This window comes from Gavia stellata, chromosome 17, assembly GCF_030936135.1.
Source record: "Gavia stellata isolate bGavSte3 chromosome 17, bGavSte3.hap2, whole genome shotgun sequence".
NCBI lineage: Eukaryota > Metazoa > Chordata > Aves > Gaviiformes > Gaviidae > Gavia > Gavia stellata.
Window position 1 is genome coordinate 403,561 of NC_082610.1, and position 21,498 is coordinate 425,058.

Here is a 21,498-nt window from a genome sequence, read left to right on the forward strand (position 1 = left end):
TCCACCCCCAGCGTCACCCCGTTCTCCCCACGTCCCCTGTGCCACCACCCCATACCCCAATGTCCCTCTGCCCGCCCCAGTGCCACCCCCACGGTCCCTGCGTCCCTCTGCCACCCCCGGTGCCACCCTGTGCCCCATCCCCTGTGCTCCTGCTGCCACCTCCATGGCTCCGACATCGTCCCCATGGCCACCCCTGCCCCATGGCCCCCAGCGTCACCCCCACCGCCCCATATGTCCCCTGTGCCCTGTCCCACTGGCAGCATGGGAAAAGGGGTGCCAGCCGTGGGGGGGGCTGGGGGGGTGCAGGGGGGCCCCCAGCCGGGTGCAGGCAGGGGGCTGCCCCACAGTGAGGGGCAGGCGGGGCGCTGCCCCACGGCGCCCAGGGCTAGAGGCCGAGGGAGAAGGTGCCCGAATCGGTGGACTTGTCTCGGCTGCAGCCCCCCAGTGCCGCAGGGGGACACGCCGTGGGGCTGGCCGGGGGCGCGGGCACGCCCGCCTCTGGCACCTGTGGGGCGGGGGACAGGGGACGGGTTAGTCCCTGCCCCATAGCCAGGGCACCGGGGGGGGCTCAGGGGCACTGCCTGCATGTCCCCCCGCACCGGCCAGCCCCACACATCCCCCGGTGTGGCCAGATCCAGCCCCTCCCGGAGGGGACCCCGGCGTGGACCCAGCCCCACGGCGGCCCCAGCCCCACGGCTGACCTCCTCAAACTTGCGGGCCTTGTAGTGCTCGGCTCCCTTCAGGAAGTTGAGCAGGATGATATCGCACAGCACTGTGCCCTGGGGGCGGCAGCGTTGGGGTCAGGGGGCCCGGCACCATGGGGCACCCCCCGACACCCCACAGCTCCCCACGGAGCCAGGCTGCCGTCACCCTGGGGCTTTGTTGTGTCCCCACGGCCCACGGCTATGGGGTTTTCCTCTATCCCCCTGCCCCACAACTATGGCGTTTTCCTCCGTCCCCCTCCCAGTCACTATGGGGCGTCACTGCCCCCCCCACCCCACACCTGTGGGGTGCACAGGGCCTCTCCCAGGCCCCCTCCGCCCGCTCCCAGGGAGATGCCGCCACACAGGGGCTGAGAACGGCCACAACTCACCACACCGATGGAGGTGAAAGCCGCCACCGTGTTGATGAGCGTGGGGATGATGCTGAACTTCCCAGCCTGGGGGTGCAGAGACCCCCGTTGGCGGGGGGTCCCCACCCCCACGGCCCCCCTAGGGTCCCCGGGGTGGCCCCGAGCCCCGCACGTACGTTGCCGTACACCAGGACGTCGAAGCGGATGCCGAAGGCCTTGGTGAGGGTGCGGCGCTCGGTGCCGTCCTGCCAGCGGTAGTACCTGGCGTGCCTGCGCGGGGACGCGGGGGACAGGGGGGGCGGGGGCCGTGCCGGCCTGCGCACACGCGTGTGACACGCGTGTCCCCGTGGGGTGGCGCGTGCCCTACCTGAAGTTGTAGCCGGCGGCGGGCGGGGGGGCGAGGCCGTCCAGGCGGGTGAAGGAGTAGCGGGGCAGGCAGCGCTCCCAGGCGCGGTCCAGGTCGCAGACCCACCCGATCTTGATGGCCAGAACCCCCCCCTGCCCCGGCCGTCAGGGCGAGCCGCGCCCCGCCGTGTCCCCGCCGTGTCCCCGCGGCGTCCCCACATCCCTGCGCCCAGCATCCCGCCTCCCCGTGTCCCCGAGTCCCACATCCCTGCCTCCCCGCACCCCGCGTCCCCGTGTCTGTTCGCCCCACGTCCCGCACCCCGAACCCCACACCCCCACAGCCACGCCCTGCGTCCCCACATCCCACATCACCATGTCCCCAAGTCCCACATCGCTGTCCCCAGGTTCCGTGTCCTACATCCCTGCGTCCCCACGTCCCGTTCCCTACGTCCCACGTCCCTGCATCCCCACGTCCCTGTGTCCCCACATCCCACATCCCCATGTCCCCACACCCCATGCCTCACGTTCCCACGTCCCCATGTCCCACGTCCCTGTGTCCCCGTGTCCCACAACACCACACTCCCAAGTCCAACATCCCTCTGTCCCCAAGGTCCACATCCCACGTCCCTGTGTCCCCGCATCCCTCTGTCCCCATGTCCTCACACTCCACATCCCGCATCCCTGCATCCCCACCTCCCATATCCTGCATCCCCACGTTCCCACATCCCACGTCCCTGTGTCCCCCCGCCCCATGTCTTGCATCCCCACATCCCCACCTCCCATGTCCCTTTGTCCCCACGCTCCATGTCCCTGTGTCCCCACGTGCCTGTGTCCCCATGGCCCACCCCCCCCAAGCTCCACATCCCCACCTCCCATCTCTTGTCCCTCTGTCCCCACATCCCCACATCCCTGTCTCCCAACATCCCACGTCCCCATGTCCCCACACCCCATGTCCCCACGTCCCCATGTCCCCATGGCCCACATGTCCCATGTCCCCACCTCCCATCTTGCATCCCTCTGTCCCCACATCCCGCATCCCACATCCTCGTCTCCCAACATCCCACGTCCCCGCGTCCCCACGCCCCGTGTCCCCGTGTCCCCACATCCCTGTGTCCCCATGGCCCACACCCCCAGGACCCACGTCCCCACCTCCCGTCTCGTGTCCCTCTGTCCCCACATCCCACGTCCCTGTCTCCCAGCATCCCATGTCCCCGCGTCCCCACGTCCCCGTGTCCCCACGTCCCCGTGTCCCCACATCCCTGTGTCCCCATGGTCCACACCCCCAGGACCCACGCCCCACCTCCCGTCTCGCGTCCCTCTGTCCCCGCATCCCGTGTCCCTGTCTCCCAACATCCCATGTCCCTGCGTCCCCACGCCCTGTGTCCCCACATCCCCACATCCCTGTGTCCCCACGCCCCGCGTCCCCACGCCCCGTGTCCCCACGTCCCACATCCCCGTGTCCCCACGTCCCACGTCCCCGTGTCCCCACATCCCCACGCCCCGTGTCCCCACGCCCCGCGTCCCCACGCCCCGTGTCCCCACGTCCCACATCCCCGTGTCCCCACATCCCACGTCCCCGTGTCCCCACATCCCCACGCCCCGTGTCCCCACGCCCCGCGTCCCCACGCCCCGTGTCCCCACGTCCCACATCCCCGTGTCCCCACATCCCACGTCCCCGTGTCCCCACATCCCCACGCCCCGTGTCCCCCGCCCCACCGGCCTTGTCCCCGGCTCACGGTGGCGGCCAGCGTGGGGAAGTCCTGCCCGGCGAGGCGTGCCACGTCCCCCAGCCGCAGGATGGGGCAGAGGGGCTGCCGCTCGGGGTGGAAGCGGCATCGCCCCAGCTGCCCCCCACTGCCGGGGGGCGGCAGGTTGGCCCTGGGGGGCGGACGGGGGGGCGGCCGTCAGCCGGCGGGGCTGGGGGGGTCCGTGGCCCCCTGCCCGTCCCCACGCCCGCGGTGCCACTCACTTCTCGAAGCCGAAGAGCGGGAAGCGGATGCTGTTCTTGATGAAGAGGGTGAAGTTTTCGGCCTCCAGCATGACGGGGCTGGGGGGGGAGAGGGGGGCGTCCCTGGGGACAGGGCGGGGGGCACGGCCCCCCCACCGCCCCCCGCCTTCCCCGGGGACACTCACGCGTCGACGGTGTCCACCTCGGGCGGGCACCAGCCCCGGATCTCGCAGGTGCGCAGGGTCCCGTTGTAGGGGACGCAGCGCCCCGTCAGCACCCCTGCCGGGGCCCCCACCCGTGCGATGAGCGTGGCAGGCCTCAGCCCCCCGACCCCCCATCCCCTCCCCGGGGCGGGGGCCCCCCTCACCGCTGCCCGTGGTGGGGGTCTTCCCTCGGCAGTCGCGGTCGGCCGTGCAGCGGTACTGGGCTTCGCTCTGCGGGGGGGCGGTGAGCCCGGGCGGGGGGCACGGGGGGGACACCCCGGCGCACCCCCCCGCCCCATACCTCCGGGCAGACGCCCTGCGCCTGGTTCTCCGTCAGGATCTGCTTGGTGACCACCACGAACACCGAGGTGCCCTGGGGGGGACACGTCACCGTCACCCCGACCGCCCCCGGCTCCATCCGGGAGGGGAAACTGAGGCCGGGGGGGACCAGGGGCCCCCTCACCTGGGGTGGGGTGACGTAGTCGGCCGTGTCCAGCACGCGGCCGGCATAGCGCCCGATGCCCTTGACCTTGGTCACCACCGAGGACTCGATGACGCTGTCCCGCACCTGGTAGGCTTTCTCGTGGAGGAACACCCAGCTGGGACAGCACCCGCAGGGGTGACGGCGGGGACAGCCCCCCCCGACCCCGGCACCCCCAGAGCACCCAGAGCGGCCGGGCCCCCGGCTGCCAGACCGCGTGGCTGCCGGCCCTCCGACAGGCGCTTGTCACCCGCCCGCGCCCCGCCGGCGGGGGCTGTCCCCCCCAGGGAGCAGCCGGGGGCAGAGACCCCCTCCGTCACCCGCTCTGGCCATGCTGCTGCTCCCGCCCCTCTTTGTCACCCAGACACTGTGTGTGTCCCCGTCACTCACACCGAGATGCTCTCCTGGCTGTCCCCCCCCGTCACCCGCACCGGCACCCTCTCCTCACTGTCCCCCTGTGTCACCCACACCGCCACCCTCCTGTCACCCGCACCGGCACCCTCTCCTCACTGTCCCCCCTGTGTCACCCACACCACAACCCTCCTGTCACCCGCACCGGCACCCTCTCCTCACTGTCCCCCCTGTGTCACCCACACCACAACCCTCCTGTCACCCGCACCGGCACCCTCTCCTCACTGTCCCCCTCGTGTCACCCACACCGCCACCCCCCCATCACCCGCACCGGCACCCTCTCCTCACTGTCCCCCCTGTGTCACCCACACCGCCACCCCCCCATCACCCGCACCGGCACCCTCTCCTCACTGTCCCCCCTGTGTCACCCACACCGCCACCCTCCTGTCACCCGCACCGGCACCCTCTCCTCACTGTCCCCCTGTGTCACCCACACCGCCACCCTCCTGTCACCCGCACCGGCACCCTCTCCTCACTGTCCCCCCTGTGTCACCCACACCGCCACCCTCCTGTCACCCGCACCGGCACCCTCTCCTCACTGTCCCCCTGTGTCACCCACACCGCCACCCTCCTGTCACCCGCACCGGCACCCTCTCCTCACTGTCCCCCTCGTGTCACCCACACCGCCACCCTCCTGTCACCCGCACCGGCACCCTCTCCTCACTGTCCCCCCTCTGTCACCCACACCGCCACCCCCCCATCACCCGCACCGGCACCCTCTCCTCACTGTCCCCCCTGTGTCACCCACACCGCCACCCCCCCATCACCCGCACCGGCACCCTCTCCTCACTGTCCCCCCTGTGTCACCCACACCGCCACCCTCCTGTCACCCGCACCGGCACCCTCTCCTCACTGTCCCCCCTGTGTCACCCACACCGCCACCCTCCTGTCACCCGCACCGGCACCCTCTCCTCACTGTCCCCCCTGTGTCACCCACACCGCCACCCCCCCATCACCCGCACCGGCACCCTCTCCTCACTGTCCCCCCTGTGTCACCCACACCGCCACCCTCCTGTCACCCGCACCGGCACCCTCTCCTCACTGTCCCCCTGTGTCACCCACACCGCCACCCTCCTGTCACCCGCACCGGCACCCTCTCCTCACTGTCCCCCCTGTGTCACCCACACCGCCACCCTCCTGTCACCCGCACCGGCACCCTCTCCTCACTGTCCCCCTGTGTCACCCACACCGCCACCCTCCTGTCACCCGCACCGGCACCCTCTCCTCACTGTCCCCCTCGTGTCACCCACACCGCCACCCTCCTGTCACCCGCACCGGCACCCTCTCCTCACTGTCCCCCCTCTGTCACCCACACCGCCACCCCCCCATCACCCGCACCGGCACCCTCTCCTCACTGTCCCCCCTGTGTCACCCACACCGCCACCCCCCCATCACCCGCACCGGCACCCTCTCCTCACTGTCCCCCCTGTGTCACCCACACCGCCACCCTCCTGTCACCCGCACCGGCACCCTCTCCTCACTGTCCCCCCTGTGTCACCCACACCGCCACCCTCCTGTCACCCGCACCGGCACCCTCTCCTCGCCGTCCCCCCCGTCACTCACACCAGCACACTCTCCTGGCTGTCCCCCTTGTGCCACCTGCACCGCCACCCCCCTGTCACCTGCACCGGCACACTCTCCTGGCTGTCCCCCCCCGTGTCACCCGTACCACTGCCCTCCTGTCACCTGCACGGCACCCTCTCCTCTCTGTCCCCCGCCTGTCACCCACACCGCCACCCCCCCATCACCCGCACCGGCACCCTCTCCTCACTGTCCCCCCTGTGTCACCCACACCGCCACCCTCCTGTCACCCGCACCGGCACCCTCTCCTCACTGTCCCCCTCGTGTCACCCACACCGCCACCCTCCTGTCACCCGCACCGGCACCCTCTCCTCACTGTCCCCCTCGTGTCACCCACACCGCCACCCTCCTGTCACCCACACCGGCACCCTCTCCTCACTGTCCCCCCTGTGTCACCCACACCACAACCCTCCTGTCACCCGCACCGGCACCCTCTCCTCACTGTCCCCCTCGTGTCACCCACACCGCCACCCTCCTGTCACCCGCACCGGCACCCTCTCCTCACTGTCCCCCTCGTGTCACCCACACCGCCACCCTCCTGTCACCCACACCGGCACCCTCTCCTCACTGTCCCCCCTGTGTCACCCACACCGCCACCCCCCCATCACCCACACCGGCACCCTCTCCTCACTGTCCCCCCTGTGTCACCCACACCACAACCCTCCTGTCACCCGCACCGGCACCCTCTCCTCACTGTCCCCCCTGTGTCACCCACACCGCCACCCCCCTGTCACCCACACCGGCACCCTCTCCTCACTGTCCCCCCTGTGTCACCCACACCACAACCCTCCTGTCACCCGCACCGGCACCCTCTCCTCACTGTCCCCCTCGTGTCACCCACACCGCCACCCCCCTGTCACCTGCACCGGCACACTCTCCTGGCTGTCCCCCCCCCGTGTCACCCGTACCACTGCCCTCCTGTCACCTGCACGGCACCCTCTCCTCTCTGTCCCCCGCCTGTCACCCACATCGGCACCCTCCTGTCACCTGCACCGGCACCCTCTCCTCACTGTCCCCCTCGTGTCACCCACACCGCCACCCTCCTGTCACCCGCACCGGCACCCTCTCCTCACTGTCCCCCCTGTGTCACCCACACCGCCACCCTCCTGTCACCCGCACCGGCACCCTCTCCTCACTGTCCCCCCTGTGTCACCCACACCGCCACCCTCCTGTCACCCGCACCGGCACCCTCTCCTCACTGTCCCCCCTGTGTCACCCACACCGCCACCCCCCCATCACCCACACCGGCACCCTCTCCTCACTGTCCCCCCTGTGTCACCCACACCACAACCCTCCTGTCACCCGCACCGGCACCCTCTCCTCACTGTCCCCCTCGTGTCACCCACACCGCCACCCTCCTGTCACCCGCACCGGCACCCTCTCCTCACTGTCCCCCTCGTGTCACCCACACCGCCACCCTCCTGTCACCCACACCGGCACCCTCTCCTCACTGTCCCCCCTGTGTCACCCACACCGCCACCCTCCTGTCACCCGCACCGGCACCCTCTCCTCACTGTCCCCCCTGTGTCACCCACACCGCCACCCCCCCATCACCCACACCGGCACCCTCTCCTCACTGTCCCCCCTGTGTCACCCACACCACAACCCTCCTGTCACCCGCACCGGCACCCTCTCCTCACTGTCCCCCTGTGTCACCCACACCGCCACCCTCCTGTCACCCGCACCGGCACCCTCTCCTCACTGTCCCCCCTGTGTCACCCACACCACAACCCTCCTGTCACCCGCACCGGCACCCTCTCCTCACTGTCCCCCCTGTGTCACCCACACCACCACCCCCCTGTCACCTGCACCGGCACCCTCTCCTCACTGTCCCCCCTGTGTCACCCACACCACAACCCTCCTGTCACCCGCACCGGCACCCTCTCCTCACTGTCCCCCTCGTGTCACCCACACCGCCACCCCCCTGTCACCTGCACCGGCACACTCTCCTGGCTGTCCCCCCCCCGTGTCACCCGTACCACTGCCCTCCTGTCACCTGCACGGCACCCTCTCCTCTCTGTCCCCCGCCTGTCACCCACATCGGCACCCTCCTGTCACCTGCACCGGCACCCTCTCCTCACTGTCCCCCTCGTGTCACCCACACCGCCACCCTCCTGTCACCCGCACCGGCACCCTCTCCTCACTGTCCCCCCTGTGTCACCCACACCGCCACCCTCCTGTCACCCGCACCGGCACCCTCTCCTCACTGTCCCCCCTGTGTCACCCACACCACAACCCTCCTGTCACCCGCACCGGCACCCTCTCCTCACTGTCCCCCCTGTGTCACCCACACCACAACCCTCCTGTCACCCGCACCGGCACCCTCTCCTCACTGTCCCCCCTGTGTCACCCACACCGCCACCCCCCCATCACCCGCACCGGCACCCTCTCCTCACTGTCCCCCCTGTGTCACCCACACCGCCACCCTCCTGTCACCCGCACCGGCACCCTCTCCTCACTGTCCCCCCTGTGTCACCCACACCGCCACCCCCCCATCACCCGCACCGGCACCCTCTCCTCACTGTCCCCCCTGTGTCACCCACACCGCCACCCCCCCATCACCCGCACCGGCACCCTCTCCTCGTGGTGTGTGTGTGTCCCCCCCCGTCACCAGCACCCTCTCCTTGGTGTCCCCCTCGTGTCACCAGCACTGCCACCCTCCTGTCACCCGCACCGGCACCCTCTCCTCGCCGTCCCCCCTGTGTCACCCACACCGCCACCCTCCTGTCACCCGCACCGGCACCCTCTCCTCGCCGTCCCCCGCCCGTCACCTGCATCGGCACCCTCCTGTCACCCGCACCGGCACCCTCTCCTCGCCGTCCCCCCCGTCACTCACACCAGCACACTCTTCTGGCTGTCCCCCTTGTGTCACCTGCACCGCCACCCCCCTGTCACCTGCACCGGCACACTCTCCTGGCTGTCCCCCCCCGTGTCACCCGTACCACTGCCCTCCTGTCACCTGCACGGCACCCTCTCCTCTCTGTCCCCCGCCTGTCACCCACATCGGCACCCTCCTGTCACCTGCACCGGCACCCTCTCCTTGGTGTCCCCCCCCATCACCCACACCCCCCCACACCTCCTGGCTGTCCCCCTCGTGTCACCCGTGCCACCGCCCCCCTGTCACCTGCACTGGCACCCTCTCCTTGGTGTCCCCCTCGTGTCACCCGCACCGGCACCCTCTCCTGGCTGTCCCCCCCGGCCCCCCCGCGGGACGCCCCGGGCCAGGAGCGCTGCGGGGGGGGGGGCTCACCCGATGAAGTAGGCGAGGATGAGGAGCTGCACGCCGCGGTTGACGGCCCCCACCGCCCAACTCCGCACCACCACCGCCTTGGCCGTCTGGTAGGAGAGGAAGGCGGTCACCCACGGGGGGGGCATGGGCGGGCGGGCGCGGGGGGCCGGGGGGGGCCGGGGGGTGCGGGCGGTCCAGAGGGGGGGTCCGGGCGGGGGTCCGGGCGGTCCGAGGTGGGGGTCCTGGGGGGGGTCCGGGCGGTGTCCGGGGGGGGATCCGGGCGGTCAGAGGGGGGGTCCTGGGGGGGGTCCGGGCGGGGTGCGGGCGGTCCGGACGGGGGTCCGGACGGGGGTCCTGGGGGGGGTCCGGGCGGGGTGCGGGCGGTCCAGGGGGGGGGGGGTCCTGGGGGGGGTCCGGGCGGTGTCCGGGGGGGGATCCGGGCGGTCAGAGGGGGGGTCCTGGGGGGGGTCCGGGCGGGGTGCGGGCGGTCCGCGGGGTGCGGGCGGGGTGCGGGCAGCCCGGGCCGGTGCGGGCGGGGTGGGGCGACGGCGGGGGGGGGTGCGGGGGGAGGGGGCAGGGCGGGGGGCGGAGGCAGGGCGGGGGGCGGGGAGGGGTCGCCCCCCCTTCCTGGGGGATGGGGGGCAGGGCGGGGGGCGGGGGCCGGGTCGTGTGTCCCCCCCCCCGCCCGGGGTCCGCCCCTTGGGGGGTGCGCGACGCACGGGGGGGCCCGGGGGAGCCCCGCGTTGGGGGGCGCTGGGGGCACCCCACGTTTGGGGGGGGGGTGTGCCCCGAGGTGGGGGCGCGCGGTTTTGGGGGGTCCCCTGGGGGGGGTGTGCTCATGGGGGGGTGCCTCGCGCGGGTTTCGGGGTGCCCCGTTTTGGGGTGCCTCCTATTGGGGGGCCCCGTTTTTGGGGTGCCACATATTGGCGGGCCCCCGTTTCTGGACGCCCCATGTGTGGGGGGCCCCATTCTGGGGGTGCCGCATTCTGGGGGTGCTCCGCTGTAGGGGCGCCCCCCCGGGGCCCGCGCGGTGACGTCACGGGGCTCGCCCGGCGCTGACCAATGGGGGCGCGGCCCCTCCGGCCAGCGGCCGCCCGCCTCTCTATGGTGCCGGGCAGGCGCCGCTCTAGCCCACCACCCGCGCCTCGACGGCGGGGCGGGCGCGGGACGCCGCGTCCTCTCTAGCCGGAGTCCTCCGGGCGCTCTATGGTCCCGCCCGCGCCGTTGCGGCGCGGTCCTCCCGCGCCCGCGGTGGCGCCTAGAGCGGCTCCTCTCTATGGCGGAAGTGGGGGCGGCTTCCGGCGGCGGCGGCGGCGGCGGCGGGGGGGGGAGGCTCCGCGTGAGGTTCGTGTTGCGCAGGCGGGAAAAGTGGCGGCGGTGCGGGGGGGGCCGGGCCCGGGGGGCCGCACCGGGGCGGGGGGGGAGCGGGGGCTGGGGGGGTGCGGCTGGGCCCGGGGGGGGGGGGGCAGGCCCGGGATGGGGGAGGGGGGTAGGCCCCGGGTGGGGGGGGGCAGGGAGGTATTTGGGTCCCGGGGGGGAGCTCAGGGTGGGGGGGACTGGGGGGCTGGGAGGGAGTTTGGGGTGCGAGGGGGCGGTTTGGGGTGCGGGGGGGGGCACCGGGGCAGGGCTGGAGGGACCGAGGGCGGGGGGGGGACGCGCCGGTGGTGGTGGGGCGCGGGGGAAGGTCCTGGGGCCGTGGCACAGCTCGGGAAGGGGGAGAGAGGGGGCTGGGGGGTGTCTGGGTCGCCCCCCGCGAGTGGGTCGGTGCCACCCGAGCGGCTGCGTCGCGGGGGGGGCGAGGAAAGCGGGGCTGAGGGCGGGAGTAGGTCTGGGGGGACAGCGGTTTGGTTTGGGGGTGCCGGCGCGGCTGCGCTCGCAGAGCCTCCCCCAGCGGAAGGGCCCGGAGCCATCTTCCCCCCGGGGGGCCACCTGGCCGGGCCCTGCTCACCCTCCTCTCCCCCCGCAGCTGCTCTGTCCCCGTCCCCACCTGGCGCTGGCCCGGGGCAGGCCGGGCTGGGGGGGGAACTGAACCCCTCGCTGCGCTTGGCCTCCTTCCCCTCCCGAAGCCCAGGTGCCGCCGCCTCCCCCAGCCGCCATGGCCGACACGCTGGAGTTCAACGAGATATACCAGGAGGTGAAGGGATCCATGGTGAGCGAGGGGGGGACGTTCCCCGGGGAGACCCGCTTGGGCCCCGCTGGGTGGCACATTGCGTTGAGACCTGCGCTCTCAGCCGTTGAGACCTGCGCTCTCACCCGAAAAGCTGCAGGGCGCTTCCTCCCCACCCTGGTGCCTCTACTGCCGCCTCGTCCTGGCAGAGGGTGTTTTGCCGATTTCGCCTGGAAGTGGGGAGCGGAGGCGCCTCGTTTCCGGTTTTGAAGCGTTTTGGAGCATCGACGGGGGCTTTTAGTGCCGTCCCGTTGCAGAGCGAGCGAGGTCGCGGTTGGGAGTGCTTCCAGGAGGAGGGAGAAGGGATGCCAGCTCTGTGTGTCCACCCTTTCACGCGTAGCTGTTGCGAGAGGGTTGTGTGTCGGCCGTCGGCCTGTTCCAGCGCTGGGTAGCGGGCAAGGGGTCTTGCGGTGGCGTTGAGTGTTTCTGGGTCACCCTTAACCCTCTGGCTTTTGGGAGATCGTCCCCAAAAGCCCGGCAGAGCTACAGCACTGTAGCGGCACTGAGGGTGCTGGCGACTGTCTTGTGGCCGCTTAAATCCCAAATCCGGGTGGTGAGAAGTGTGTGAGGACTAAAGCTGGTGGGCGGCTGGGGAAGTCGCCTTGTTTTGCATGGAGGGGTTGTGCAGCCGCCTGTTGCGCCCGAATGGCGGCGGTTCCCTGCTGCGGAGCCTGTTGGTGTCGTTGGGCTGCGCCCCTGTGTGCGGGGCGAGCTGCCCCCGCCTCACCCCTGCTTCTCCCCCCAGAATGACGGGCGGCTGCGGCTGAGCCGCCAAGGCGTGATCTTCAAGAACAGCAAGACGGGGAAGGTGGACAACATCCAGGCCTCGGAGCTGGCCGAGGGCGTGTGGCGGCGCGTGGCGCTCGGGCACGGCCTCAAGCTGCTCACCAAGAACGGCCACGTCTACAAATACGATGGTTTCCGGGAATCGGTGAGTCCCCCGGGCCCTGCGTGCCTGGCCTGTCCTTGTCCCTGGCTGGCGTCCCCTCTCTTGCTGGCTTGTGCTTGTCTGGTATCGAGCTGCGCTCACTGCGAGTCTCACAATGCTGAACCCCCCCCATCAAGAACAGCGTTGATCCCCATTTTTCTTGCCGCTTCCCTTGTGCCGGGGGGCTGCGTTGCAGTTCTGAGCTCTGGGCATCGCCTGCCTGTACGTGGGAGTTCCTGACAGACGTTCCCTCCTTCTCTGCCCAGGAGTTTGATAAGCTCTCAGATTTCTTCAAGGCCCACTATCGCCTGGAGCTGGCGGAGAAGGACCTGTGCGTGAAGGGTTGGAACTGGGGGACGGTGAGGTTCGGAGGTGAGTCGCGGCGACGCCGTTCCTGGGGGAAGGGGACCTCTGTGCTGGCTGCAGCCCGAGGCGGTGGGGCTGGTCTGGTAGCTGGGACAGTTTCCCACCAGCACGGCTGCTCCTGCAGCACCCAGCCGGTCCCCTGGGCAGCGGCCCGCTTTCTAGTGGTGTCCTCAGGGACAGCAGGGACGTTAGCCATCCCAAGAGAGCAGGAGATATCCAGGGGGAAGGTTTTGCAGGCAGGGAACGCTCAGCGTAAAGGAAAGGTCAGCATGAGAGCTGCAAGCGTCTGGCAGAGCCTGCCGGTTTCTGAAGGAGCCAGGGGAGCTGGTGGACGCTCCTGCCGGGTCTGAGACCAGGGGAACGTGGGAACAGACGGTTCCCTCCTGTTCATTTCTGACCAGTGCCGATCGCTGGGGCCGTAGCGAGAAGGAGAAAGCCTGGAGATTTGGGAGGGAGCATGAGAATGCGGGGCGGGAGAGGAGAGGCATTGCTGGATTTTGGGAGAAGACCGAGGCTGCTGCTGGAGAAGGGACCTCGGAGGACACTGTGGGTGTGGCCCGCAGGGTGGACCTGAGGTTCTCGTCCCCGCCTCGTAGCGCGGTAGTTCTGATCCTGCTGTGACGGGCTGCGTCTCCCCTCCCGCCCCTGTAGGGCAGCTGCTCTCCTTTGACATCGGGGAGCAACCGGTGTTCGAGATCCCCCTCAGCAATGTCTCCCAGTGCACGACGGGCAAGAACGAGGTGACGCTGGAGTTCCACCAGAACGATGACGCCGAAGTCTCGCTCATGGAGGTTCGCTTCTACGTGCCCCCGACCCAGGAGGACGGCGTGGACCCCGTGGAGGTGAGTGGGGGGCCGGGGGGACAGCCGGTCGGGCAGAGGGGGTAGCTGGGTGCCCTCACCCAGCCGTAACTCCCTTTCCTTGCAGGCCTTTGCTCAGAACGTCCTCTCCAAGGCGGACGTGATCCAGGCCACTGGAGATGCCATCTGCATCTTCCGGGAACTGCAGTGTCTGACGCCTCGCGGGCGATACGACATCCGCATCTACCCTACCTTCCTGCACCTCCACGGCAAGACCTTCGACTACAAGATCCCCTACACGACCGTGCTGCGCCTCTTCCTGCTCCCGCACAAGGACCAGCGGCAGATGTTCTTTGTGGTGAGGAGGGGACGAGGGGTCTTCCCTCCCCCAGGGAAGGGTGACAAGTGATGGGTTCCGGGGATTTCAGGTCCTCACCTCCTCGTCTCTTTTCAGATCAGCCTGGACCCCCCGATAAAGCAAGGCCAGACCCGCTACCACTTCCTTATCCTGCTCTTCTCCAAGGATGAGGATATCTCCCTGACCCTCAACATGAACGAGTGAGTTCCGCTCTTGCCGGGCCACTTCCTTGACACCCTCCCTGGATCTGGGGGCTGCGGGGAGCTGGGAGGGAGGTAATGAACCTCCTGGGTTCCCGTTCTCACCGTTGCCCCCTCTTCTGGCTGCGCAGGGAGGAGGTGGAGAAACGCTTCGAGGGGCGGCTCACCAAGAACATGTCGGGCTCCCTCTACGAGATGGTCAGCCGGGTCATGAAGGCGCTGGTGAATCGCAAGATCACCGTGCCTGGCAACTTCCAGGGGTGAGGCGTGCTGCTGCCGGCCGAGGGGGGTGCGGATGGTGGAACGTGGGATCTTCCTGCTGCAGGAAAGGGCGTGGAGATGGGGAGAGATGCAAAGGGAGCCTTGTCCTCCCCAGGACAGGAGGAGCTGCTGGTTTGGTAGTCTGAGGCCAGCTGTTTGAGATCCCTTCCCGACGGCCAGCAGGACCGGCCCCTCTCTTTCTCTCTTGTTCCTGCGGTCAGGGAGAAGGGGCTTTGTGAGATTTGTGCCGGGGGAGCAGCGGATGGGCCTGTCTGAGCTGCCGGCGTCCTCTGTCTGGCCGTGGGGATGGGCACAGGGAGGGCGTTTGCTCCCCGCGGGTGTAAGACGGCTGCGTTTGCCCTCGCAGACACTCCGGGGCCCAGTGCATCACCTGCTCCTACAAGGCCAGCTCGGGGCTCCTCTACCCGCTGGAGCGTGGCTTCATCTACGTGCACAAGCCGCCCGTGCACATCCGCTTCGACGAGATCTCCTTCGTCAACTTTGCCCGCGGGACCACCACCACCCGCTCCTTCGACTTTGAGATCGAGACCAAGCAGGGCACGCAGTACACCTTCAGCAGCATAGAGAGGTGGGCGCGGGGCAAGCGGGGCAAGCTCTCCCCGTGCCCGCGGGCTGCTCTCTGCACCGCCAGGCGGTTGCCGGGCTGGCACCCCGATCGCCACACGTCCCTGACTGTCCCGCCTGTCCTGCAGGGAGGAGTACGGGAAGCTCTTTGACTTCGTCAACGCCAAGAAGCTGAACATCAAGAACCGGGGCCTCAAGGAGGTACCTGCTGAGCAGGGCTGGTTCCCTGCGCCCCACTGGAACTGCTTCCCCGCCGGCTGGGGTGGGGAGAGGGCTGGGGGCTGTCTTCTCTCCAAAATTTTGCTGCTTTTCCCTTGTTTTTCACCTCTCTTTTCTCTCCTTGCCCTTGTAGAGGAAAAAGGTCCGTGCGATATCCCTTCCTCTTTCTCCTCTTCCTCCTCCTGGTGCAGGTTTCCTCTGCATGGCGGTGCTGGTCCCTGACTAAACCCAGTAACTCTGGCATGGTTTGCGAGAGGGGGCCCCCCCTAACTCCGATAACTTTTCTGCCCCTCTCTCTGGAGCCCTGACGGGGAGAAGGAGGTGACGTGGCGGCTGTCCCGTCCTCCCCGCCCTGTGCATGTGTCGGGGGCCTGCCCGGGAGCCGTGCCCACCCGGGAGCGTGCCAGGAGTTGCAGTTTCCAGAGGGGTTGTGTGTGCAGGTGGGGGGAGTGCGGGGAGCAGCTTTCATGCCATCTGTCCCGCAGGGCATGAAGCAGAGCTATGATGAATACGCTGACTCCGATGAGGACCAGCACGATGCCTACTTGGAGAGGATGAAGGAAGAGGGCAAGATCCGGGAGGAGAATGCCAACGACAGCAGCGACGGCTCTGGGGAGGAGACGGGTGAGGGCTGAGGCCGGGCGGGCGTGAGGGACTGCCGGGGGGGACTGTCTTTGGTGCTCAGGCTTCTTCCCCCTCCTCTGGCAAAGTCCTGTCCGTCCTCACCTTGCTATAAGCTGACCCCTGCGCTTTCTCCTTCCAGATGAGTCCTTCAACCCTGGAGAAGAGGATGACGACGTGGCTGAAGAGTGAGTAGAGGCAGGGCAGGGGTCTGTCTGGGGGGGGCTTTTGGAAGGCGCTGTTTGGGGGTGTCGTGTGAGGGCAGTGGAGCCGTGGGGCTGTGTGAACGTTGGGGAGTGCTCCAGGTACAACCGCTGTCGCTTTATGAATCCCTGGATGTAAAAATTTTGAGAAGCGGGTGCGGTTCTGGGCGCGATCTATTATAATGACATTATACAACTTGAAAGGGTTAGAGCGGGGCAGTCAGGGGGATCAGATGGCTCCTGGATGAGGCTTCGGCTGTTCAGGCTGGAAAAGGGAGAACAGCGGGAGGAAGATGGGACGCAGCTCTGTAAAATCCTGAGCTGGGGGAGAGGCTGGGTGAGAATGGCAGTCTCCGCACCAGCGCAAAGGGATATCGTGTGTGCTGGTGAGCACCGGGTTCAGCCCGGTGCGAGGAGGTGGATCTTGGTGGAGTTGAGCCGTGTGGCGTTGTGAGTGCCCAAAATTTACAGGAAGTCAGAAAATGATGAGCTGTGTTCGTGGAAGGAAAATCCCCTGAGAGCTGTTAAGCACGAACACAACAGCTTCAGCTCAGGAAGTCTCTGAATTATGGGTTGCTGGAGGCCGGGAGAGTTCGGGGGCAAGTCTTGCTGCCTGCTTGATGAAGCCCCGACCTCATGCTTCATCTTTTTGGCGTGGGGGTCTTGAGCTGTCGCTGAGGCCAAGTACTTCCACGCAGGTTTGACAGCAACGCCTCGGCCAGCTCCTCCAGCGGTGATGGTGACAGTGACCGGGACGAGAAGAAGCCAGCCAAGAAGGCCAAGATTGTCAAAGACCGCAAGCCCCGCAAGAAGCAGCCGGAGGTGAGAGGTTGCTGCTGGCGGGGTTGTGGAAAGCAGGACCCGCTCCTGGAGCGTGGGTTGCTGTTCCCTGTCGGGAGCAACAGTGGGGAGATGCAGGTTGCAGCCCATCAGCTGAGCTGCTTCACCTCAACCTCCTGCCACGGCCCGATCTGGTGCCATCCCCTCGCCGAGCTTCGCCCTGGCTGGGTCGGTTGTCCAAGCCTGACTTTGCTGCCTCCCGCGGATGAGCCTAGGTGGAGCCTCTCCCAAAGGGCGCGTTGTGCCTGCGCCCAGCCGGTCCCTTTGGTTGTTGGGGGTCTTGTCTCCAACAATCTGCCCTTTCAGCTTTTGTGGGCGTGATCTGACAGCCCGTCTCCCCTGATGGCGCAGCTGAACTGCTGGTGGGATGTAGGAGGCAAGCTGAGACCCAGCCCCTCATCTTGGGGCAAGCCCAGGTCCCGAGGCCTTTAGTGAGTGGTGCCATTCGAGGCTCTCATCTTCGTTCTCTCCGCTCCCTACCTCCTAGAGCAAGAAAGGGAAAGACCCCAACGCTCCCAAGCGGCCGATGTCAGCTTACATGCTCTGGCTGAACGCCAACCGTGAGAAGATCAAGTCAGACCATCCTGGCATCAGCATCACGGACTTGTCCAAGAAGGCTGGGGAGCTCTGGAAGGCCATGTCCAAGGAGAAGAAAGAGGTGAGGGGCGTCTGGGTTGCTCTGCTGGTGGGGAGAGCTGAGCCTGGTCTAGGAGGGGGGAGGCTGGACCCGAGGAGGCCTGGCGGGCTCTTGCTTGGTCTCAGGAACCTGGTGCTCCGTAAACAGGAGGTTGGGAAAGGCGTGTGGTGGTGGGGAGGTGATGTCTTTGGGCTGGTGAGCTGTTGGGCGAGCGTAGGCTTGATCCGAGGTGGCGAGGGACGTGGTGGGAGCGCTGTCGTGGGTGGGGACGGTGTTGGGCTCTGGTGGTGCAGGTGGTGGAGGAGGAGAGAAGGTCCTGCTACCCTTGTGCTCCTGCTGCAGGAATGGGATCGCAAGGCGGAAGACGCCAGGAGGGACTACGAGAAGGCCATGAAGGAGTACAGCGTGGGCAGCAAGTCAGAGAGCTCCAAGACGTGAGTGCGCTGAGCAGAGAGGGCTGGCGGCGGGTGGTGGCAGGGCTTTGCCCCTCCGAAATCAGGCTGTTCCCCAGCCATCACGGTGCCTGGGCCTCTCCAGGGCTGGGGGGCATGTGAAGAGCATCCTTGGCTCTGCAGTGCCAGATAGGGCTGCTGGGCTGTCAGCAGGGTAATGCTTCCCCTCTCCCTCCCAACACACGCACAGGGAGAGGTCTAAAAAGAAGAAGAAGAAGCAGGAGAAGCAGATAAAGGGGAAAGCGGAGAAGAAAGGTGCCACCTCCAAGTCTTTGTCCTCCACCAAGTCCCCTGCCAAGAACATGAGCGAGAGCTTCAAGAGCAAAGAATTTGTCTCCAGCGACGAGAGCTCCTCCGGAGAGAGCAAGAAGGAGGTAGGGCTCTTGGTGGGTTGGCTGGGGTGGGTCTCCTGGCCCATCTTCCTGGGGCCACGCTCCGTGTGTCTCCCGGGAAGGCGGCCCACATCCCATCCCTGTAGGGGCTGGGACCCTCTGGTGCCTCTTGTCTGTGGTACGCAGGTCACATCCCTCCGGGTGTGGGGGGCCTGTCTGTGTGCTACACGTGTCCCCAAGTCACCACTGTCACCTTGTCCTCACTGTGGGGCACAGGACAGGCGGGGGAACGGGAGCTGCGGCCCTGACCTCGTCCCCTGCGGCCCTGACCTCGTCCCCTGCCCGCAGGACTCGGAGGAGGAGGGAGTCGCCAGCTTGCCCCCCAGCTCGGAGGAATCTGCGTCCGGCTCGGATTAGCCCCCTCCCCGGCTGGCTCCAGGCTGGTTCCCAGATCGGTGAGAGGACGGGGCGGGCCGGCCCCGCAGCAGGGACTGGGCCTTGGGCTCCGGCCGGCTCCCAGCCCGCCTCGCCCCGACTTCGCATCCTCCTGCCCCTGACGCCGGGAGCGGGGTGGGAGGGCACCCGGCCCCCCTGCCCGAGCCCTCAGTGCCTGGCTGGGGGAGCGAGACCCCGTGGAGGAGGGGGGTGCTGGAGGGGCCTCGGTCCCACCTCAGCCCTGTTCGCATCAATTTATTTTTTTTAAATACTCGGGTCTGTTTCCGTCTCTTTTCTTTCCTTGTGTGTTTTTGGGTTTTTTTTTTTGTATTTTGGGTCCGTTCACATGGCAACTTGGATTGAATAAAAAAACCCACCCCAGCGAGGGCGTGCGTGTGGGTGCAGCGCCGGGAGGGAGCGGGGCTGGCTCCCCCCTTCCTTCCTTCCCCGGCAGCGGGCCCCGGGGCCGGCTCGCGCCAGCCCTCCTTCCCGCAGCCGGCCTGGAGCTTCGCTCCCCTCCTTGAACGGGGGCCAGCGGCTGAGCTCACTCCTGCCCGTCCATTAGCGGCCCCCGGCCCCTCCTCGGCCTCCCTCGTGCCGCTGAGGAGCCATCAGGCTCCTAATGGAGGCCCCTCGGTCGATCCTGATGCGATTGGGGTTTTCTCCACCTCCCCGATGAGCCGCTGCGGCGGGGGGAACCGGCGGGCAGGAGGGGGGCCTGATCCGATTAGTGCCGCTTCCCCTCCGCCGGCTGTTGCGGCCGCTTCCCGGCCAGAGAATGGGGGAACCGGCCCCCGGGGACGGGGCGAGGCCCTGGCTCCCCGCTCCGCTCCCCGCTCCGCTCCCCGCTCCGCCTCGTCTACCGGCACCCCCGGCCTCGAGCTGGGGGCGGCTGCACGCTGCAGTGGGGTGTTGTGGGGTGCACAGGGTGCAGTGGGCAGCTGTATGCTGCAGTGGTGTGTTGGGGGGCACGGGGTCCAGTGGGCAGCTGTGCACTGCAGCGGGGTGTTGTGGGGCACACGGGGTGCGGTGGCTGACTGCGCTGCAGCAGGGTCTTGTGGGGGGCACGGGGTGCAGTGGGTGGCTGCACGCTGCAGCGGGGTGTTGGGGCGTGCGGTGGGTGGCTGCATGCTGCAGTGGGGTGTTGGGGGGCACGGGGTGCAGTGGGCAGCTGTGCACTGTAGCGGGGTGTTGTGGGGTGCACGGGGTGCGGTGGCTGACTGCGCTGCAGTGGCGTGTTGGGGCGCATGGGGTGCAGTGGGTGGTTGCGTGCTGCAGTGGGGTGTTGGGGTGCACGGGGTGCGGTGGGTGGCTGTATGCTGTAGCGGGGTGTTGGGGGGTGCATGGGGTGCGGTGGCTGACTGTGCACTGCAGCGGGGTGTTGGGGTGCAGTGGGTGGCTGCGCGCTGCAGCGGGCTGTTGGGGGGTGCGGTGGCTGACTGCGCTGCAGTGGGGTGTTGGGGGGTGCGGTGGGTGGCTGCGCGCTGCAGCGGGGTGTTGGGGGGCACGGGGTGCTGGGAGCCGGCTCCGTGTTGCAGCGGGGTGTCAGGCCGGAGGAGCGGGGGTGTCGCGGGGGGGATGTCCGCTGGGGCGGGTCTGGCTGTTGCAGCCCCTGCGCTGCGGTGGGGTGCCGGGGGGCAGTGGCCGGCTGTGCGGGGCAGGGGCGCCCGGGGGGCGCTAGGACCCAGCTGCATGGGAGGGCGCCCCCCGTCCTGGCGGCGGTGCTCCACCAGCACCCCAACAGCGGGGGGAGCCCCTCTAGCGCCCTCTCGATGGTACACCCCGCCGCGCGCGGGGCGGGGCGCGGCGCCTCTCTAGCCGCTCGCTCTCGGTGGTCCGCCCGGCCACGCGGCGCCGGGGCCGCTCTGGCCCATCGCTCTCGGTGGTTGGCGGAGGGCGTGGGGTGGAGGGGGGCGTGGCCAGCGGTGGGGGGGGCGGGCGCGCGCTCATGAATATGCAGCAGTGGCGGCGGCGGCAGCGGGTGAGCGGGGGTCGCTCCGCTGGGCCGGGCCTACGGGGAACCGGGACCCCCCCCCCGCCCCGGGCCCGTTGTGCCCGCCGGGGCCGAAGCCGCGGAGTCCCGCGGCTTCGGCCCCGGCGGGCACAACGGGCCCGGTGCCTTCCCCCCTTCCCCAAAATCGAGCGGGGGGCTCCGTTGCCACGGCGACGGGCCTAGGCCCTCTGGCTGCGGCCTACCCGGCTACTCGAGCGGGGGGCTTCGTTGCCGCGGTAACGGGAGTAGGCCCCACCGGAGGAGGACTTGGGGCGGGGGATGGGATGGACCCGCATCCCGGGGCGGGGAGCGGGGCCTCGTCACCGTCCCGGGGCTGCCAGGGGGTTGGGAAACGGGCCCGATGGCTTCCAGATGTGGGTTGGGGCGGCCGTGACGCCGGTTCCCCCGTGGAAGGAGGAGGGGGTCTGGGGGGGGGTGGACCCCGGCGGGGCAGGAGGGAGCGAGGCGGGGAGAGGAGGGGAGGGCAGGGCCGGGAGGAGGCACCGAGCGGGTTTTTCCTGTCCCCGCAGCCCCGGTGAGTCACGGGAGCGGCGGCGGCGGCAGCGTGAGACCCGTGGGGACGGCAACACCCCCTCCCCCGCCCGCCCTGCGCCCCCCCCACCCGTGTCCGCGACCCACCCCGGACATGAGGCTGCTGGGGGGAAGGTGAGCGGGGCACCCCACGGCCCCTACGCCGGGGCGGCGGAGGCTGGGGTGCGGGTCGGGGGGTGCTCCTGGCCCCGCGGGGGTCGGGGGGGGCCGGCCGGCACCTCCGGGGCTGCTGGGGGCTGACACACCCCGCGGGGCTCGGCGCAGTGCCGGGGGTTGGCA

The 21,498-nt window shown here is 69.1% G+C and overlaps 2 protein-coding genes across 3 annotated transcripts; one reads left to right on the top strand and one right to left on the bottom strand.

Moving 5' to 3' along the window:
- Positions 1-385: 385 nt before the first annotated feature.
- On the bottom strand, positions 386-9,416 carry P2RX3 (purinergic receptor P2X 3). Its single transcript, XM_059826062.1, has 12 exons — positions 9,292-9,416; positions 4,032-4,167; positions 3,870-3,941; positions 3,733-3,799; positions 3,551-3,644; positions 3,387-3,464; positions 3,154-3,295; positions 1,440-1,570; positions 1,249-1,342; positions 1,094-1,159; positions 702-779; positions 386-505 (listed from the first exon to the last, which is right to left on the bottom strand). The coding sequence occupies exons 1-12, from the start codon at positions 9,414-9,416 to the stop codon at positions 386-388; spliced, it is 1,203 nt and encodes a 400-aa protein (XP_059682045.1).
- Positions 9,417-11,288: 1,872 nt separating this feature from the next.
- On the top strand, positions 11,289-18,742 carry SSRP1 (structure specific recognition protein 1). Of its 2 annotated transcripts, none has more exons than XM_059825780.1 (16): positions 11,289-11,419; positions 12,183-12,368; positions 12,632-12,737; positions 13,383-13,573; positions 13,659-13,889; positions 13,986-14,089; positions 14,221-14,349; positions 14,718-14,939; positions 15,064-15,136; positions 15,640-15,778; positions 15,918-15,963; positions 16,677-16,800; positions 17,306-17,476; positions 17,798-17,889; positions 18,098-18,281; positions 18,588-18,742. In XM_059825780.1, exons 1-16 carry the CDS (start codon positions 11,366-11,368, stop codon positions 18,654-18,656), a joined length of 2,121 nt encoding a protein of 706 aa, XP_059681763.1. In that variant the 5' UTR covers positions 11,289-11,365; the 3' UTR covers positions 18,657-18,742. The 2 variants fall into 2 exon arrangements, with proteins under 2 accessions (XP_059681763.1, XP_059681764.1); XM_059825781.1 differs by having other exon boundaries at positions 11,289-11,404.
- The last annotated feature ends 2,756 nt before the right edge of the window (positions 18,743-21,498 follow it).

Bases quoted from the DNA above. Each gene is read 5' to 3' on its own strand.
- P2RX3 (XM_059826062.1), bottom strand. From the start codon at position 9,416: ATGCCCCCCCCGTGGGTGACCGCCTTCCTCTCCTACCAGACGGCCAAG. The intron at 3,942-4,031 runs GTGAGGGGGCCC...TGTCCCCCCCAG, and splicing joins ACTACGTCACCCCACCCCAG to GGCACCTCGGTGTTCGTGGT. The intron at 1,343-1,439 runs GTAGGGCACGCG...GTCCCCGCGCAG, and splicing joins GCCGCCGGCTACAACTTCAG to GCACGCCAGGTACTACCGCT.
- SSRP1 (XM_059825780.1), top strand. From the start codon at position 11,366: ATGGCCGACACGCTGGAGTTCAACGAGATATACCAGGAGGTGAAGGGA. The intron at 13,574-13,658 runs GTGAGTGGGGGG...CTTTCCTTGCAG, and splicing joins ACGGCGTGGACCCCGTGGAG to GCCTTTGCTCAGAACGTCCT. The intron at 14,090-14,220 runs GTGAGTTCCGCT...CTGGCTGCGCAG, and splicing joins CTGACCCTCAACATGAACGA to GGAGGAGGTGGAGAAACGCT.